The following is a 15104-nucleotide window of genomic DNA, read 5'->3' on the forward strand; positions in this document are numbered from 1 at the left end:
CAAGAGATCCCATCAGCGTTGCAGCTTGTTTTTGATTTTTCCTTTGCAGTTTTCTAAGTGCTCTGAGATATAGAAGACAATGTCTGGGAAAAGGAAATCCAAATCTGATGATCCAGAAATGGAGCATTTTGGAACAACTAAGGGAAGCAGGAAGGATCCTAATGCTCCCAAGTAGCCACTACTGGGAGTGTTCTGTTCAGAGTTCCACCCTGAGATCAAATCCACAAACCCTGGCATCTCCACTGAAGACCAAACAGATGTGGAGTAATCTGATAGCAAAAAAAGCAGCCTTACAATAATAAGGTAGTGAGGCTGAAGGAGAAATAGGAAAAAGATTTGGCCAATGCAGGAAAATCTGATGGTGCAAAGGAGACAGATGTTGCCTAAAAAAAGGAAGATGAAGAGGATGACAGGAGGAAGTAAAGAAGAAGGAGGTTGAGAAAGAGGAGGATAGAGAAATAAACTTGAGTATCTAACTCCACATGAATTCCAGAGTAGGGAAAAATACAATAAACTTCTTGGAGATGGCTCTGCCCTCATTAGATTTAATTACAAAATTCGAATATAATCATATTGCAGTTTCTAAAAGTGCACTAGAAATTTTAAGTAATTTACATGAAGTAGCCAAGAGTGTTATTAGTACCCTGAAATTGTATCAAAGTTGTATATATTTCCAAATATTTTAAAATAAGACGTTTTTCTCACTCTGTGCATCTTACTTAGCCTAGTAAAAGCATTTAAATATATTCATGGTGTTTTTTAAGTGGTGTTAACTATGGTTATTGGCTAGAAATCCTGCATTATCAACTGTACATATCTATACCTTATAGAATGAATAAGTAGGCAGCCAGGCTGGGAAGTGTGAGGCAGTGAACAAGGTACCTTTTGGAGGGGTTAGAGCTTTGGGTCTGTGCTGTAAGGCTGGACCCACTGATGCTGCATGCTGATGTTACTATACTTGTCTGTTTATAAATTTATTTATTTATTTATTTTTGGCTGCATTGGGTCTTCATTGCTGTGCGCGGGCTTTCTTTTTAGTTGCAGCAATCCAGGGCTACTCTTCGTTGCAGTGCACTGGCCTCTCATTGCGGTGGCTTCTCTTGTTGCGGAGCACAGGCTCTAGGTGCGTGGGCTTCAGCAGTTGTGGCACATGGGCTCAGCAGTTGTGGCTCGCGGGCTCTACAGCACAGACTCAATAGTTGTGGCACACGGGCTTAGTTGCTCCGCGGCATGTGGGATCTTCCCCAGACCGGGGCTCGAAGCCATGTCCCCTGCATTGGCAGGCGGATTCTTAACCACTGCGCCACCGGGGAAGCCCTATAGTTGTTTTTATATATACGTATTTGCCATGCCATCAGCTGCCATTCTTACTTTGGAAAGGGGAAAGTTCCTATGAGAAGTGTGTGATTTTTTTTTTATTCAATGGGATAGTTTTAAACAAACTAGACAACTTCATCTTCAGCAAAGTGAAGAGTCACTGCAGCAAAGTCCAGAAAGCTTTGCTACTTAAACGTACAATATACAACATTCTGCTATTTTTTTATGTTTATAATGATGAAATGTTTTTTGAAAAAAAAATAGACCATGTATATGTTTAAAATTATTCAAATAAAGCATAAATATTTTAGTGTTTGAAAGCTTAGAAGTCAAAATTCAATTTATTTTAGAAATGCTTCAAGTTCTACTAATTTAGGATTAGGGAAGACCAAAAACTTCTAAATAAGATAAATATGATCCTCCCTTGGGAACTGAGCTAAAAAAATCAACACACAATGGGAAACATCTGAATTCTCTCAGGCCCAGAAGACCAATTAGGTAGCTTAATCTATCAACACACTGATAATAATAATAATGCTTTGGCAGAAAAAAATGTGCTTAAAATAAAAATAAAGTATCAAGAGGGGGCAAACTTCCTAATGTGTGTTCAGCACTGTCCAAGAAAAAAGGGCAGTGAAGCATGAGGACCCACAATGTTTTCTACTGTAAACTAAATGGATGTTTTCTACTACAAGGCCTGATGAAAAATCTCTCATGCCTACCCAGTTCCCATTATTTTAATTCCATGTTTACCAACCATGGCAACCTTCTAAACGTTAATTCAGTTTCCTAGAAAGCTTAATAGAGGTCCACAATCCCTTACTTGCAATTCTGAAGTCAAAGAAGTTTCAAAAAACAAAAGCTCTTTCAGAACTCATCTGGTAGCAAATCCGGACCTAAATCGACATGAAGCGTTTATTTACTCTGCTTAATATGAACTGTCAAATGCTTTACTGCAGAAATATTAATGTACTTGATTACAGGGTACTACTCCAGATCCCACAGGGGTGTGTCTTAAAATTCAATCATACTCCTTCTTACCTTTCTAAAATCTAAAAAATTCTAAATTCTGAGACACCTCTGAAAGAAGTGTCCCTGGATCTAAATATGAATATTCTGACTCCTGGAAAAGGAGAGCCCTCTTCATCAGCCCCCACTCCCCAACCCAGAGAAATCAGCATTCTAGCTTATACTTCAGTATTACATAAATTTAGTTAGTGTGAATCTGAAGTCAATATTTGATCATCTCTGGGTATGCTGATAAAGTCCAATTCCAAATGTACAAGATCAATTACCAGGACTTACAATGACAATCTTGGGTGGCACAAACCTACCTAGAATCTCCTTCCTAAGCCTACTGGTTTCCAAGCCACCTTCCATCCTCTCTGACCTGCCAGAAGACAAACCAACAGTTAACCAATTTCCTCTGCCAGTCCTAATACACTGTCAGCCTTCATGCAACCTTCTACAATACTTAGAAAAAGAAAAGGTAAAAAATGAAAATAGATTTCTAACAGTTATTAAGTAGCAACTTAATTTTGATTAAATTAAGTTACTGGAGAATTATGACTATTTAAGTATGATCTCTAAGAAATTAACATGAGAAGATTCTTCACGTTGCTTAAAAAGACAAAACTATACCAGATAGATGGCCCTGATGACTCTTTTCTGACCTCAGTTTAGACCCCTAAAGATTCTAAATTCTAAATATGTCTTCTAGTGGTTAAGGAAAAAAGAGTAACTAGATAAAGTTTAATTTTTAATCTATACATGTTTATTCTCTCCCAGCAATGCTTTGTAGTTTTCAGTGTAGAGGTCTGTACATCCTTTGTCTGAATTTTCCCTAAGCATTTCATATTTTTTGATGGTAAGTGATATTTAAAAAGTTTAATTTCCTAGTTTTCACTGCTAGTATATAAAAGTACAGTTAATTTTTATATATTGATCACGTATCATCATACAACCTTGCTAAACTGACTTATTAAATTCCAGAAGTTTTTTAGTAGATTACATCAAATTGTCTACATAATCATATCTCCTGTGAATAAAGGCAGTTTTATTTCTTTCTTTTCAATCTGGATGCCTTTTATTTCTTCTCTTATTTCAGTGGCCATTTACAATAACGAATAAAAAGTCTACACATTTAGATTGTTTTAATTTTACAAAACTCAGCAAGAAATAATTAAAATATATAGCTGACATTATTTATTAAACATGAAGAAGTCTAAGTTTAACCTACAAAATTTAAAGGGCAAAATTAGGAACTATATTTATAAGGTGCTAGTTGACTCAATGTATGTGTTTTCCTGTGCTTTGTGACACAAGACTGGTAACAAAAATGCTGAGTATATCCAACTGCATTGTTTAAAATCACATTTATTGGCTTTCTTATAATTACTAAAGTAGCACATGATCTGGAATTTTGAGGTACAAGGAAGAAAATTATAATCATCCTTAATCCCAGCACCCAAAGATAAACACTGTTTATTTTTAATTGTATCATGAGCAGTTTTTATACCATTAATTCTTCTGAAACACCATTACTAAGAGCTGCATACTAACCCATCCATCATATGGCTATGTTATAATTTCATTCTTCTGCCATCACTGGACATCTATACTGATGTAAATTTTTCACTATTACCATATACATTCAACACAGCAGTTAAATTCATATATAAATCAGAGAATGACCTCTTATTAGAGTCCCTTTTGCCCATTCCTGTATTAAAGCTGTTAAGTGTTTTCCCAGTCCAAGCTAAGTTCTTTTTATACTAATGCTATCAATCATCTATCACATTAATCCCAAACACATTCCATTTGCCTTTTTATTTTAACTATTTTTTAATTCAGGAATTATTAATTTTATGATAATGGTAAGTATTACAAAGAGAAATAAAATGTACTGTACTTTTATTGTCCGTGGTATCACTATGGTAACACATAACCCTAAAACTAAAAGATTAAAGAGAAAAATCAGTGGTGCCAATGAAAAGTGTAAAGTGGGTTAAGCCGTTTGATATAGTTTTAATTCATCTCCTAATATAATCATATCTTAGAGGTAAAAGAGAACTTTTTGGTCCATCTGTAATTTCAAGGGTAAAATATTACTTCCCTTACTAAGACAACTGAAGCCAAAAATCACACAGGAAATATATGTGCCTGACTAGCACAATAGTTTAACAGTTACATTGCAGCAACTTCTATTCTCATGCCATTAATGAAAAAAATCTTTGAGAAAGAAATGTGTCGCAATTAGCATCTTGGGCTAATAAACATACAAATAAATCATTACCTAAACAATACCTAAACATTTCCTAATTATGCTAGAGGTGTATTAGATAGAAACATGATTTAAAAAATCTTCCCTATCCCTTAGGAAAAATACCAAAAATGGAAAACAAACCAAATATACAAATAAACTGTAATAAGCAAACAAGCAAAATTCAAAGAAAAAAATATATAATCATTTTACATTAAACAAAAGCTGAATAGTCTTTTGGAAACATTAATTTCCAAAATCTTAACTGATTTTCATGAGGTGAGAGCACAAGATTTTCATCGTACCTAGTTGTGTGGCACCAAACAAGTCATTTTACTTCTACAGGCCTTAGTTTCTTCATCTTTAAAATGAAAAAACTGAGAATCCCCAGTTTGAGATGGCAGATTGGAGAAATCACAGAAGCTTATTTCTTATTTCTTCTCCCTTCCAAAACTCCACTGAACTGATAATAGAAAAACTTTTAAAGGAGCGATCCATAATGACTAAGAAAGGAGCCATTAGAAGCCAAGAGATTTCAATAAGGTTCTCAAGATGGAAAGCAGGTGGAGAAGTTTAACTAATAAAACAGCCTAAATAGAAGCAGCCACAGCTTAGAAAACAAAACAGAGAATAACAGCTGAAGATAAAGCCAAACTGCCAGAACTAACTGAACACAAACACCAGGGAGGTAAAGAAAATGAGGCGCAAGAAGCAAATCCAAGGGAGATTTACTGAAACTCTGTAATCCTAAAAGTCATTTTCTAATCAACAAGCCTACCTATATGCAGAGTTCTCAGTTTCTTGTTGCTTTACTTGTAAATTTGGACAGATAACCAAATTCACAAGATACCTGAAACCTGAAAGATACCAAAATAAAATGAAAAATGTCCCCAGAACAGATAAATTAAGGAATAGTAAAGAATATATTGCTCTTTATTATAAGCCCTCCCACACTAATTTTTTTTAACCACATATATACATTACTTTGGTTTTTCAAAAAAGCTTAAGAGCATTAACCGAAAAAACAAGTTTACTGAAGCAATGTGAAGCCCCTTTCAGTCAATTCTAATACTCCCTATGTAAAACTTCAGACATTTGTTCTTATTAAGCAAGCGTAAAATAATTTATCTCATAAAATAATAAGTAAACCAGTAAAATCAATATTATGCATATATATATAATCCTTTTATTAAATTCTATGCAAAAACTTACTTCAAATTCTTAAGTCTGTGTGGTATATAGACATACACACACCCCTACACACACACAGATCTGTTTTAGAACCATAACTACTAGCATATTATCATGCTATTACCATTATTTTAAATCTATAAATTCCAATAACTTTAAAATCACTTAAATAAAAGGACGTACCTCTATGTTCCAGTAATATAGTATAAAGTCAATAATATATGCAATGTTGATCAAACTATGATTTTTAAAAACATCTTAATTTACTTTATAACATAAGCACTGTTAAAACACATCTGACACCAATAAAAGTTAAGTATTTCTAAACAAAAAATACCGTAAAAGCTTCCAAATACTTCAGAAATGAAAACAAAAAAAAAAATTTTATGTTCCAAGGATATACTGTTTCAAATCCTCACCTTCACCCCTTTTTCAACCATTAGTTAAGGACCAGAGTATGGCTAAAATTTTTTAAGTGGTAAAGCTTAATGTAGAAAAAACACATGTGTGACATATCACCATTCAATAAACCATCACCATCCAATAAACCATCACAAAAACACTACACTGAGTAACATGCAGAATAAACAGGACAACTAAGAGGTTCCCAGATGACTCCCTCATACTTGGTAGATGATCCCCCACACATACTATCCATCTATTGGACAGAGAGGTAATTCATTCCTTTTCTCCCACAAACTAAAATACAAAGTTCAAATCAGGATGTTCAAAAGCAACAAAATGAGGTCCTCAAATTAGGTAAGAGAGACGTACAATTATAAAAACTGCAAAATACCCATCCAACCCTAATTATATTAAGTTAAGGAAACTCTAAATATAGATGACATGCAACGTAATCATACATTTTTTAATCTGATGATCCACTTCAAAGTCATAAGATATCCCACATGAGTTACACATGGACAGTTACATGAAATTTGAAGCATTTCCTCCTCTCTAAAATGAATACAACAAAATAAAACAAAAAAGCAAATATTATGATAAAGACTATCATACAAATCTAAAGACTTAAACATAATCAGGAAGGGTAAAAGTATGTTCTTTTGCAGAAGTAGCTTAGGAACAATTGAGTACAGAAAAAGAAAAGAACAGAACAGTTCCAGCACTACACTACTACCTTCATTCTCTTTAACTCCTAAATGTTAGTGGTCTATCTTTGACCACTATCTATCTAGCTTCCCCTGTTACACCCAGCCTGGGCACTTTAATTCACACCTTTGGACCATCAATTACAAATAATGAATTCCAAATCTCTATCTCCAGCCACAATCTGTCTCCTGAGTATCAGAGTAAATATATCTCAGAACATCTCCACCTGACTGTCCCACCAGAATTTTTAACACAAAAATGTACCATACTGAACTCATCCCCCACCTGCTCCTCCTATATACTTATTCTGGTTATTGGTATCGTATTCCAAAACTTGAGAGTTATCCATCCTATGGCCACCCCTCTAATTAATCCTGTATCAGTCACCAAGTCAAATCCCATTCTACCTTAAAAAGGGTAACACAAAAACCCATACTCTCCATCCTCAGCACCTCTGTCTTGGTTCAGGCACATACATACTTGGGATTAATACATCTCTCCTAACAGTTCTCCCTACCTTCAATTTGTCTCATTCTTCAATCATTCCTTTCTACTGCTGTTAAAGTGATCTTTCTAGAATATAATTTGAATCATTTCACCACTGCTTAAAATCTTTCAATGATTCAAAATAAAGACCTAAAATCCTTAGCAGAATATCCTGTCTCTTGTCACCTCTTTAGCTTTCTCTCTTCCTTATCTCCCATGTAATACATTAAATTCTAAACACATCACTGCAGATCCTGGAAAAAGTCATACTGTTTCTTACCTCAATACCTCTGCATAGGTTATTCCCTCTTGCTAGAGAGTCTTTTTCTTGACAAGGTAACTCTGACCTGCTCAAACCTCAGCTTAGACATTACATGTGGCCTCAGGTTCCTCCATTCCCTCCTTGCCCCTACAGCACTTCAGAGACACCCTTTCATACTATAATCGTCTATTATACTCTAAACATGGACACCATAAAAGTAAAATACACATATTATTCATTGTTGTGTCCTACAATGCCTAGCACTTTGCCTGGCAATAAGTGATCAATAACTATTTAAAGAGTGTTTAAGCATTTTGCTTTTTCCAGAAACTTCCACTATAAACCTCCCCCAAGAGACACAGAGCAAAGCAGCTACTTAAGGAAAACAATGGAAACCAGGCAAGAAAACAACAGACATAAATAAATGGGGCAAAAAAATTAAAAATTAAACACACGGAGTTTTTTCAAAGTGGCTCCTAAGGAGCTGTTTTTTGTCTCACATTCTAACACAAACGTCTTTTACTTGCTATTTAATTTTCAACATTTATTCTAATTTCCCAGAAAATAGTGGTGAGAAGTTCTTCTCTCCACAACTGGGTCGGCACAGAAAGAAAAATGGAAAGCATTACCTAAAACAGCTATTCTTCAAAACTGAGCATAGTCAGAACTTTAAAAGTGCCATAATAAGTAAGACCCCCTGATCTACCCAGCCCCAATTCCACTTTTAACAGTTGTCCCCTAAAAGGCTTGGGAATAAGATTACAAGGGGTATTTTACTAACCAGTTATCAAACATCTCTCCCTGAACTTAACATTTTTTCTCTATGGTAAGGAATTACATAAATTCATTATTTACTCTGTAAATATGCATTTACATTTTTATCCTTAAGATAAAATGAAATACTTTGCTCTTACCTTCCCCCAAAGGTCCTTGAACAGAAATTTCCCGAGATGAATTTGCTCTAATATTTGCCACAGTTTTCTGTGATCACAGATGAAGGGAATAGAGAACTCTCCTCCCAATACTGAGTCCTCTCATATTGCTGAACCTTCCCCTTTCTCTTCTCCAGTGGTATCCATACCCAACTTTGCCTTTTAAAGTAAAGCAAATTCAAGTTCATAAGTAATTTTAGAAGTGTGTGAAAGAATCCCAGAGACCAAATGCCACATAGCACTAGGAGAGTTTTTTGTGGGTTTGTTTGTTTTTTTAAGCTGAATTCCTGACACCAAGTCTCCTCGGTTGATCAACACATTTTTTCTTTTAAACGAGTTTTTTTTTAAATGTCTCTTTCCTCTAGCCTATTATCAATTTATTCTGGGTTCCTACTCTTTCCCTAAAAAGCTTCCCAGTTCTTAGGACCTCCCAAAGTGCCCTTATTTCTTCCCAACATAGAGCTAGACTTCTTCCTGTCCTGCCACAAACTGACTTGGCTTAAAAGATGTCACTTACATTTACATACACTAATTTAGAGGTGCATATTGTAAATACTGTTATGATTTTACAGATAAGAAAATAAGACTAGGAAAAGTGATCTGACACTTATTTATTAAAATAAATGCCGGTACCTGAATTTGAATCCAGTTCTTCTGGCTTCAAGAGCAAGTTACCATGTTAAAAGAAAGCAGTCTGCAGCAGTCTGCATTTTAAGAGTCAACTTCCCTGGCTCTAGGCAGCCTCACTACATCTAATACACACGATTTTTAGGCAAGTTCTAAATTTCACCATTGTCCTAAATGTCCCTCTTGCAAGCATCAATGAGTCTACAATAAAAATTCTGCAATTCAGTGAAAAAGTTCGGTGTTCACCCTAATGTTCACCCTGTGTTCACCCTTTATGATTTTTTTTTTTAAAAACAGACTTCAATAATCTCTGTAGCCATCAACTTTTTAGGCTGAAGAATTGCTTACCTCAGTTCTTAAACCAACAGTGCTTCATGCTTTCAAATACCTGTCGCTCTAATTGCCAATTTCATTCATTTCTTGATATTTGCAAATAACTAGGGGCAGTGCTGCATGGCTCCCAACCCCACGAAATACTCTAAATGAAATACTCTGAATATCATTTGACTTCACTCAAAAAAGGGAGGGAAAGTCAAAGGGTTAATCCCTAATGCATGTGTCTGCTTAAGATTTAGTGCAATGATGCAGAGCAATTCAACAGAATAACGTGACTTGAGACTACGAAGAAACCGACTTTCACCTGACTTACCTCTGACCAGCATTTTTGCCCACCGCTTGTAATTACCCCCAGTCTTATCCAATTTCTGTATCAGTCAACTGAGAATATTATTAAGACCCAACAAAGAACACTAGGATTTTAAAAATAGTAATTATAGAAACAAGCCTCTAAAACTCTGAAAACTAGTAACGAGAAAACCATTAATTTATCAATAGGCGCCCGCTACGTGCAAAGGCATTGGAGGAGACAAAAAAGCTGCCAAACGGTAAGCTCTTTAAGCACTTGACAGTGACATTCAATTTTGTAACCTCCATCCTCACCCCTCCAGCGCTTGGCAAAACTTGAACTGAATTGGACACGCTGTTGTAACGGGATGTGCTCCAGCGAGGAACCCGTGGGATAAACAGACCAGCTTGGGACGTAACTTCGGGAAGTAGTGTTTGAACGGCTTTGCGCTGTTTAATTCAAACGGAGCAGGCTGCCGCTGTGTTCGAGCTCGTGCGGCCCGGGGAAACCAGCCGGGCCAGGCGGTCTCTCCCAGAGACAAACCGGGACACCGCTGAGGGACCTCAAAGGTCTGGGGCGAAGAAAAGGGGGCAGTTACTTGCCTCCCATTCCTGCAAGAATCGCTCGGCCTCGTCAGAACCAACGGTCTTATGTCTCCTGAATTCGTCCTTCACGTACTGGTCACCAAGGGCTTTGAGGTCTGGGGGCAGAACCCGGTGCAGCAGCAAAATGCGCCGATACAAGGCCCGGACACGCGAGACGTGCCGAACAGACATAACTCCGCGCGTGGACCACAGGCCGCGCCTGCGCAGAAAGACCGCGCGCGCCTGTCCTTACAAGCCGAGTATAAGTAACCCAAACACAAGCGGAAGAGGGCGCGCGGCTTTCATCCGGTTTGGTCCGGCCTAATATCAGGACCTTCCGGAAACGCGAGCGGCAGCGGCGGGCAGAAATGGGCCGGTCCTTCTCTGAAAGGGACGTAGCTTTCGTGGAGCGCCAGCGCAGCGACCACTTAGGGGCTGCGTCTGGGGCGGGGGGGTCGTCACGCTTGCACGTCAAGCAGCCCACGCTTGTCACCCCTCAGTTACACCCCATCATCTTTACCATTCATCTTACCCCTTTCCCTCCTGATAAAGGCTTAAGAAAGGCTTCGTCAAAATCGGGCTCCTCCAGGAAGCCTTCCATGGTTGGCTAAAGACACTTCAGATGTCTTTGCAGTCTTCCTGCGTTCTGCGAGAGGGATCGGAATGGGATTACTCTCTCCATTCACGAGCCCACCCACCCACGTACCTTGCACAGGGCTGTGCTCCTAATTTGTACCCTGAAGGCGTGGCCTGTTTCATGTAACTCAAGTGAGACCTGAGCCAGCAGGTTTCAATCCTTAGCTCAAGTCAAGTTGGCTTTAGAAAAATAGATAACATTTTAAATGTATTGTGTCCAAGGCCACGATCCAGGAGATTCTGATTAAATAGTCTGAGATGAAACGTAGAATCAGAACGTTCACAAATCTTCATCTTTTACAACGGCGATACTGAGAGTGTGACCAATCAAAGCTGGCAGCGGTTTGGCCTCGTTCTTTCTGTCCCATCACACCTTTGGACCTTCAACAAATCCTGATGGCTCCACCAACAAAATGTATGCAGAATTCGATCATTTCTCACTACTCCCTATTCCACAATCGTCTCTCTTTACCGGATGCTGTAGTCACTTTTTGTGTTTCTGCTTCTGCCATGATCAACTTTGATCGTGATCCACCTAAACTGTTAACAGCCTCTGCTACTGGTAGTATCTGGATGCCTTATAAATCCTTGCTGGTTCCCATCTCTCTGACCATACCTTTTTACATAGCTTTTTATTAAATTATTAATAGGTTTAAAAAAAAAAAAACCATGTCACTACTCTGCTCGCCAAAATCCTCCAGTGGCTTCTCATTAGAGTAAAACACAAAGACTCTCCACTTCTTAGCTCTCTAAATTTTCTCCTACTGCTCTCTCCCTAGTTGGCCGATTCCAGCCACACTGGTCTTCAAAGCCCCTAATTCATCTTTGAACAGGCCAGGCACTCTCCCAACTGAGGGCCTTGGTATTTGCTCTTCCATCTGCTTGGAATGTTCTGCTTCAGGTATCTTCTTGGCTAACACCTTTATTTCGCTCAGCTCATTACTTCAGGTCTCTTTCTGATTAAGATCCTCCCTGGCAAGCGTATTTGATATTGCTACAACATCATGCTAAGAACTCCCTAAGCCCCCTCTCTGCTTTATTTTTCTCCGTAACACGTACATATTTTACTTGTTTGCTTATTGCCTGCCCCCTGCCTTGCCCCCACTAGATTACAAATTCCAGGAGGGCAGGGATTTTGTGATTTTAAGGGTGTCAAGTGATTTATATGACCTACTGGTGATGAAAGGGCAAGAATGTGGGAAAATTTATGTGATTCCCTCAGAGACCCCAGATTTTTGTTTATGCAAAGACTTTTTGAAATACAAAAAGACACACACCCCTCTACCAAGGGCAGGGACTTACTCATTTTAGTATTCTTTTCAGGGTCCACCGCAGTGCCTTACAAATAGTAAGCACTCTAATATTTATTACCTTGAATGGACTTTTTTCCTTTTGCTTAAATTTTAGAAAAATATTTGTTTAAAAGAACACAGAACATTTTTTTTAATGGATTTAATTTGGTTTTTTGACAAACCACATTCATGGCAAGGATTGAATGGCAGCATGGTTATTTTACTTCAGGAAATTTTTTTCTAACCATACTTCATCTCTTAATATCCCTGTAAATTAAAAATTAATTTCTTGTTCCAGTTTACTTTTTTTCTGGTTTCCTTTGGGGTTAAAGTACATGTATAATACGGAATCTAAGGAAAAAAAAAAAGACCATGAAGAACCTAGTGGCAAGACGGGAATAAAGACACAGACCTACTAGAGAATGGACTTGAGGATATGGGGAGGGGGTGGGGTGAGATGTGACAGGGTAAGAGAGTGTCATGGACATATATACACTACCAAATGTAAAATAGATAGCTGGTGGGAAGCAGCCGCATAGCACAGGGAGATCAGCTCGGTGCTTTGTGACCACCTAGAGGGGTGGGATGGGGAGGGTGGGAGGGAGGGAGATGCAAGAGGGAAGAGAAATGGGAACATATTGTATATGTATAACTGATTCACTTTGTTATAAAGCAGAAGCTAACACACTATTGTAAGGCAATTATACTTCAATAAAGATGTTTAAAAAAAAAAAAAAAGTACATGTATAATAAATGCTTCTTTTAGAGCCAAAGCTCTTATAAAAATGTGGGGAAAAATTCTGCCAGTAAATTAACAAAACATAACAATAAAAGAATTAATTCAGCATAAAGGGAGCAGAAAAGGTCCATAAAGCTTTGGGTAATCAATGCTCAAAAATGACAAATGATGGGTAAGAGAAAAGCCAAGACATAATGGTGTGGTTAGGCCTTGAGGAGAGGAATCAAGAATAACAGTGAGAAGAATGGTAGATGACCTTTATTTTTTTACAGTGGGCTGGACAATGAGTTATGTTTTGAGGACAAAATTTTCTATTTCTTTGACCTTCCAATTTAGGCTGACCAGTTTTCCTCTTGTGGTCAAAATAGCCATGAACTGAAAATAAGATCTGAGTTCTATTCCTGGCCACTAATCCAGATCAGTACACTTCATGCAGGCCTTTCCTTTATCCTTCCTCCATGTAATTCGTTTTCCTGTGTGTTATTCAGCAAGTCACTCAACCAATCTGCGCCTCGATTTTCTCACGTGTCAAATAAATTGGGTTAGGTAATTCTCAGTACCTTTCAACTCTGCTAGTCTAATCATGATTTCTCCCCAATCCCCTCCAAAATTTTTTGTAAAAGGAGAAGCAGATATGTACCCACTCTGAAATAATTGCTTTGAAAAGATTTTTGTTTAAGAAGGGGAAACTACTCAAAACTTGAATCAAAGAGGTCTCCATGTTTTCCTTTATGGAAGTGCAATTGACAAAGAAAAAATCAGGAGGGAAAATTGCTTTTGGAAATGCGTTTTACTTTAGTCATATTGAGTTTGCAGGGACAGCCTATGTTAAATGATGCATTGAACAAGTTGCCTAATAGTAAAAGTGCCGTTGGTCTAAGTCAGTGGTTTTCAACTTTGGCTGTATATTACAATCACCTGGGAAACTGGTTTAAAAAAACTGATAAGGCCCACTCCAAACCACTTGAATCAGCATCTTTGCGAGTGGGGTGAGGCATGGCTATTGCTTAGAAACCCCTCCAAGTGATTCTGATGTGCAGCCAGGATTGATAACCAATGGTCTGTTTCCAACTTGGAAACACCTGGGTTCCAGGAATAGTACCCAAGTTATTGACACTGTTAAAAACTGATTACTAAATATCCAGTCCTTCAATATTAAAGTGTTCCTGCAGCAATGGGGATAAAGATTTTGATATAGCTAAAAATATTTTAAACATAAAAGTAAAATGGGAGGGATAAATTGGGAGATTGGGATTGAAATATACATACTACTATACATAAAATAAGTAACTAATAAGGACCTACTGTATAGCACAGGGAACTCTACTCAGTACTCTGTAATGACCTGTATGGGAAAAGAACCTAAAAAAGAGTGGATATATGTATATGTATAACTGATTCACTTTGCTGTACACCTGAAACTAACACAGCATTGTAAATTAACTACACTGCAATAAAAATTTTAAAAAGCATAATCAAAAAGAAAGAAAAACAAAGTAAAACATCTCTGAGAAAGAGAATGTAAGAGTGAAGAATAAATTATATAACTCCGGGCTATATGCACATTTATCAACAGGAGGTGATTAATAACTTAAGGGCTATCTGAAGCGCTCACTCCAGAATCATCCCACTTCCCACATGCCACATCCACAGCACCACCGTGTCTCCCAGATGACATGGTTTAAGCTTTCCAAATAAGTAATGAACATTCAGAACACAGCTTACTTATGCAAAGTTGGCACTCAATAAAAATCCACAAAATCTCTATCATCTGTACTCTCCTCCAACCCAAGCCTTCCACTAGAGCTCTTGATTGTATTCCCAACCCTTCTGAGAGGTAGCTTCATAATTATCCCCTCATTCTTTCTCTCACTGGCATCTTCAATTATTCTCTTCATAAGACTAGTCCATTCAGCTCATAAACATTCACAAGAACACTTCACATTAAAAAAAAAAATCCCTCCATCTATTCTACCTCCCCTTCAAACTACCATCCTATCACCCTGCTTCCTTCATTGGCAAACTTGAAACAAATATTTCT

General features: G+C 37.5%; 1 protein-coding gene across 1 annotated transcript in view; it reads right to left on the reverse strand.

Moving 5' to 3' along the window:
* Positions 1–10682, reverse strand: part of SDHAF3 (succinate dehydrogenase complex assembly factor 3) — a 79289-nt gene extending 68607 nt beyond the window's left edge. Inside the window, exon 1 of the mRNA XM_082398666.1 lies at positions 10415–10682. Coding sequence (XP_082254792.1) covers positions 10415–10588 — 174 coding nt within the window. The 5' untranslated portion in view covers positions 10589–10682. The remainder of the gene's footprint in view (positions 1–10414) is intronic.
* Positions 10683–15104: the final 4422 nt, after the last annotated feature.

This window comes from Balaenoptera borealis, assembly GCF_965194805.1.
Source record: "Balaenoptera borealis genome assembly, chromosome: 7".
Classification (NCBI taxonomy): domain Eukaryota; kingdom Metazoa; phylum Chordata; class Mammalia; order Artiodactyla; family Balaenopteridae; genus Balaenoptera; species Balaenoptera borealis.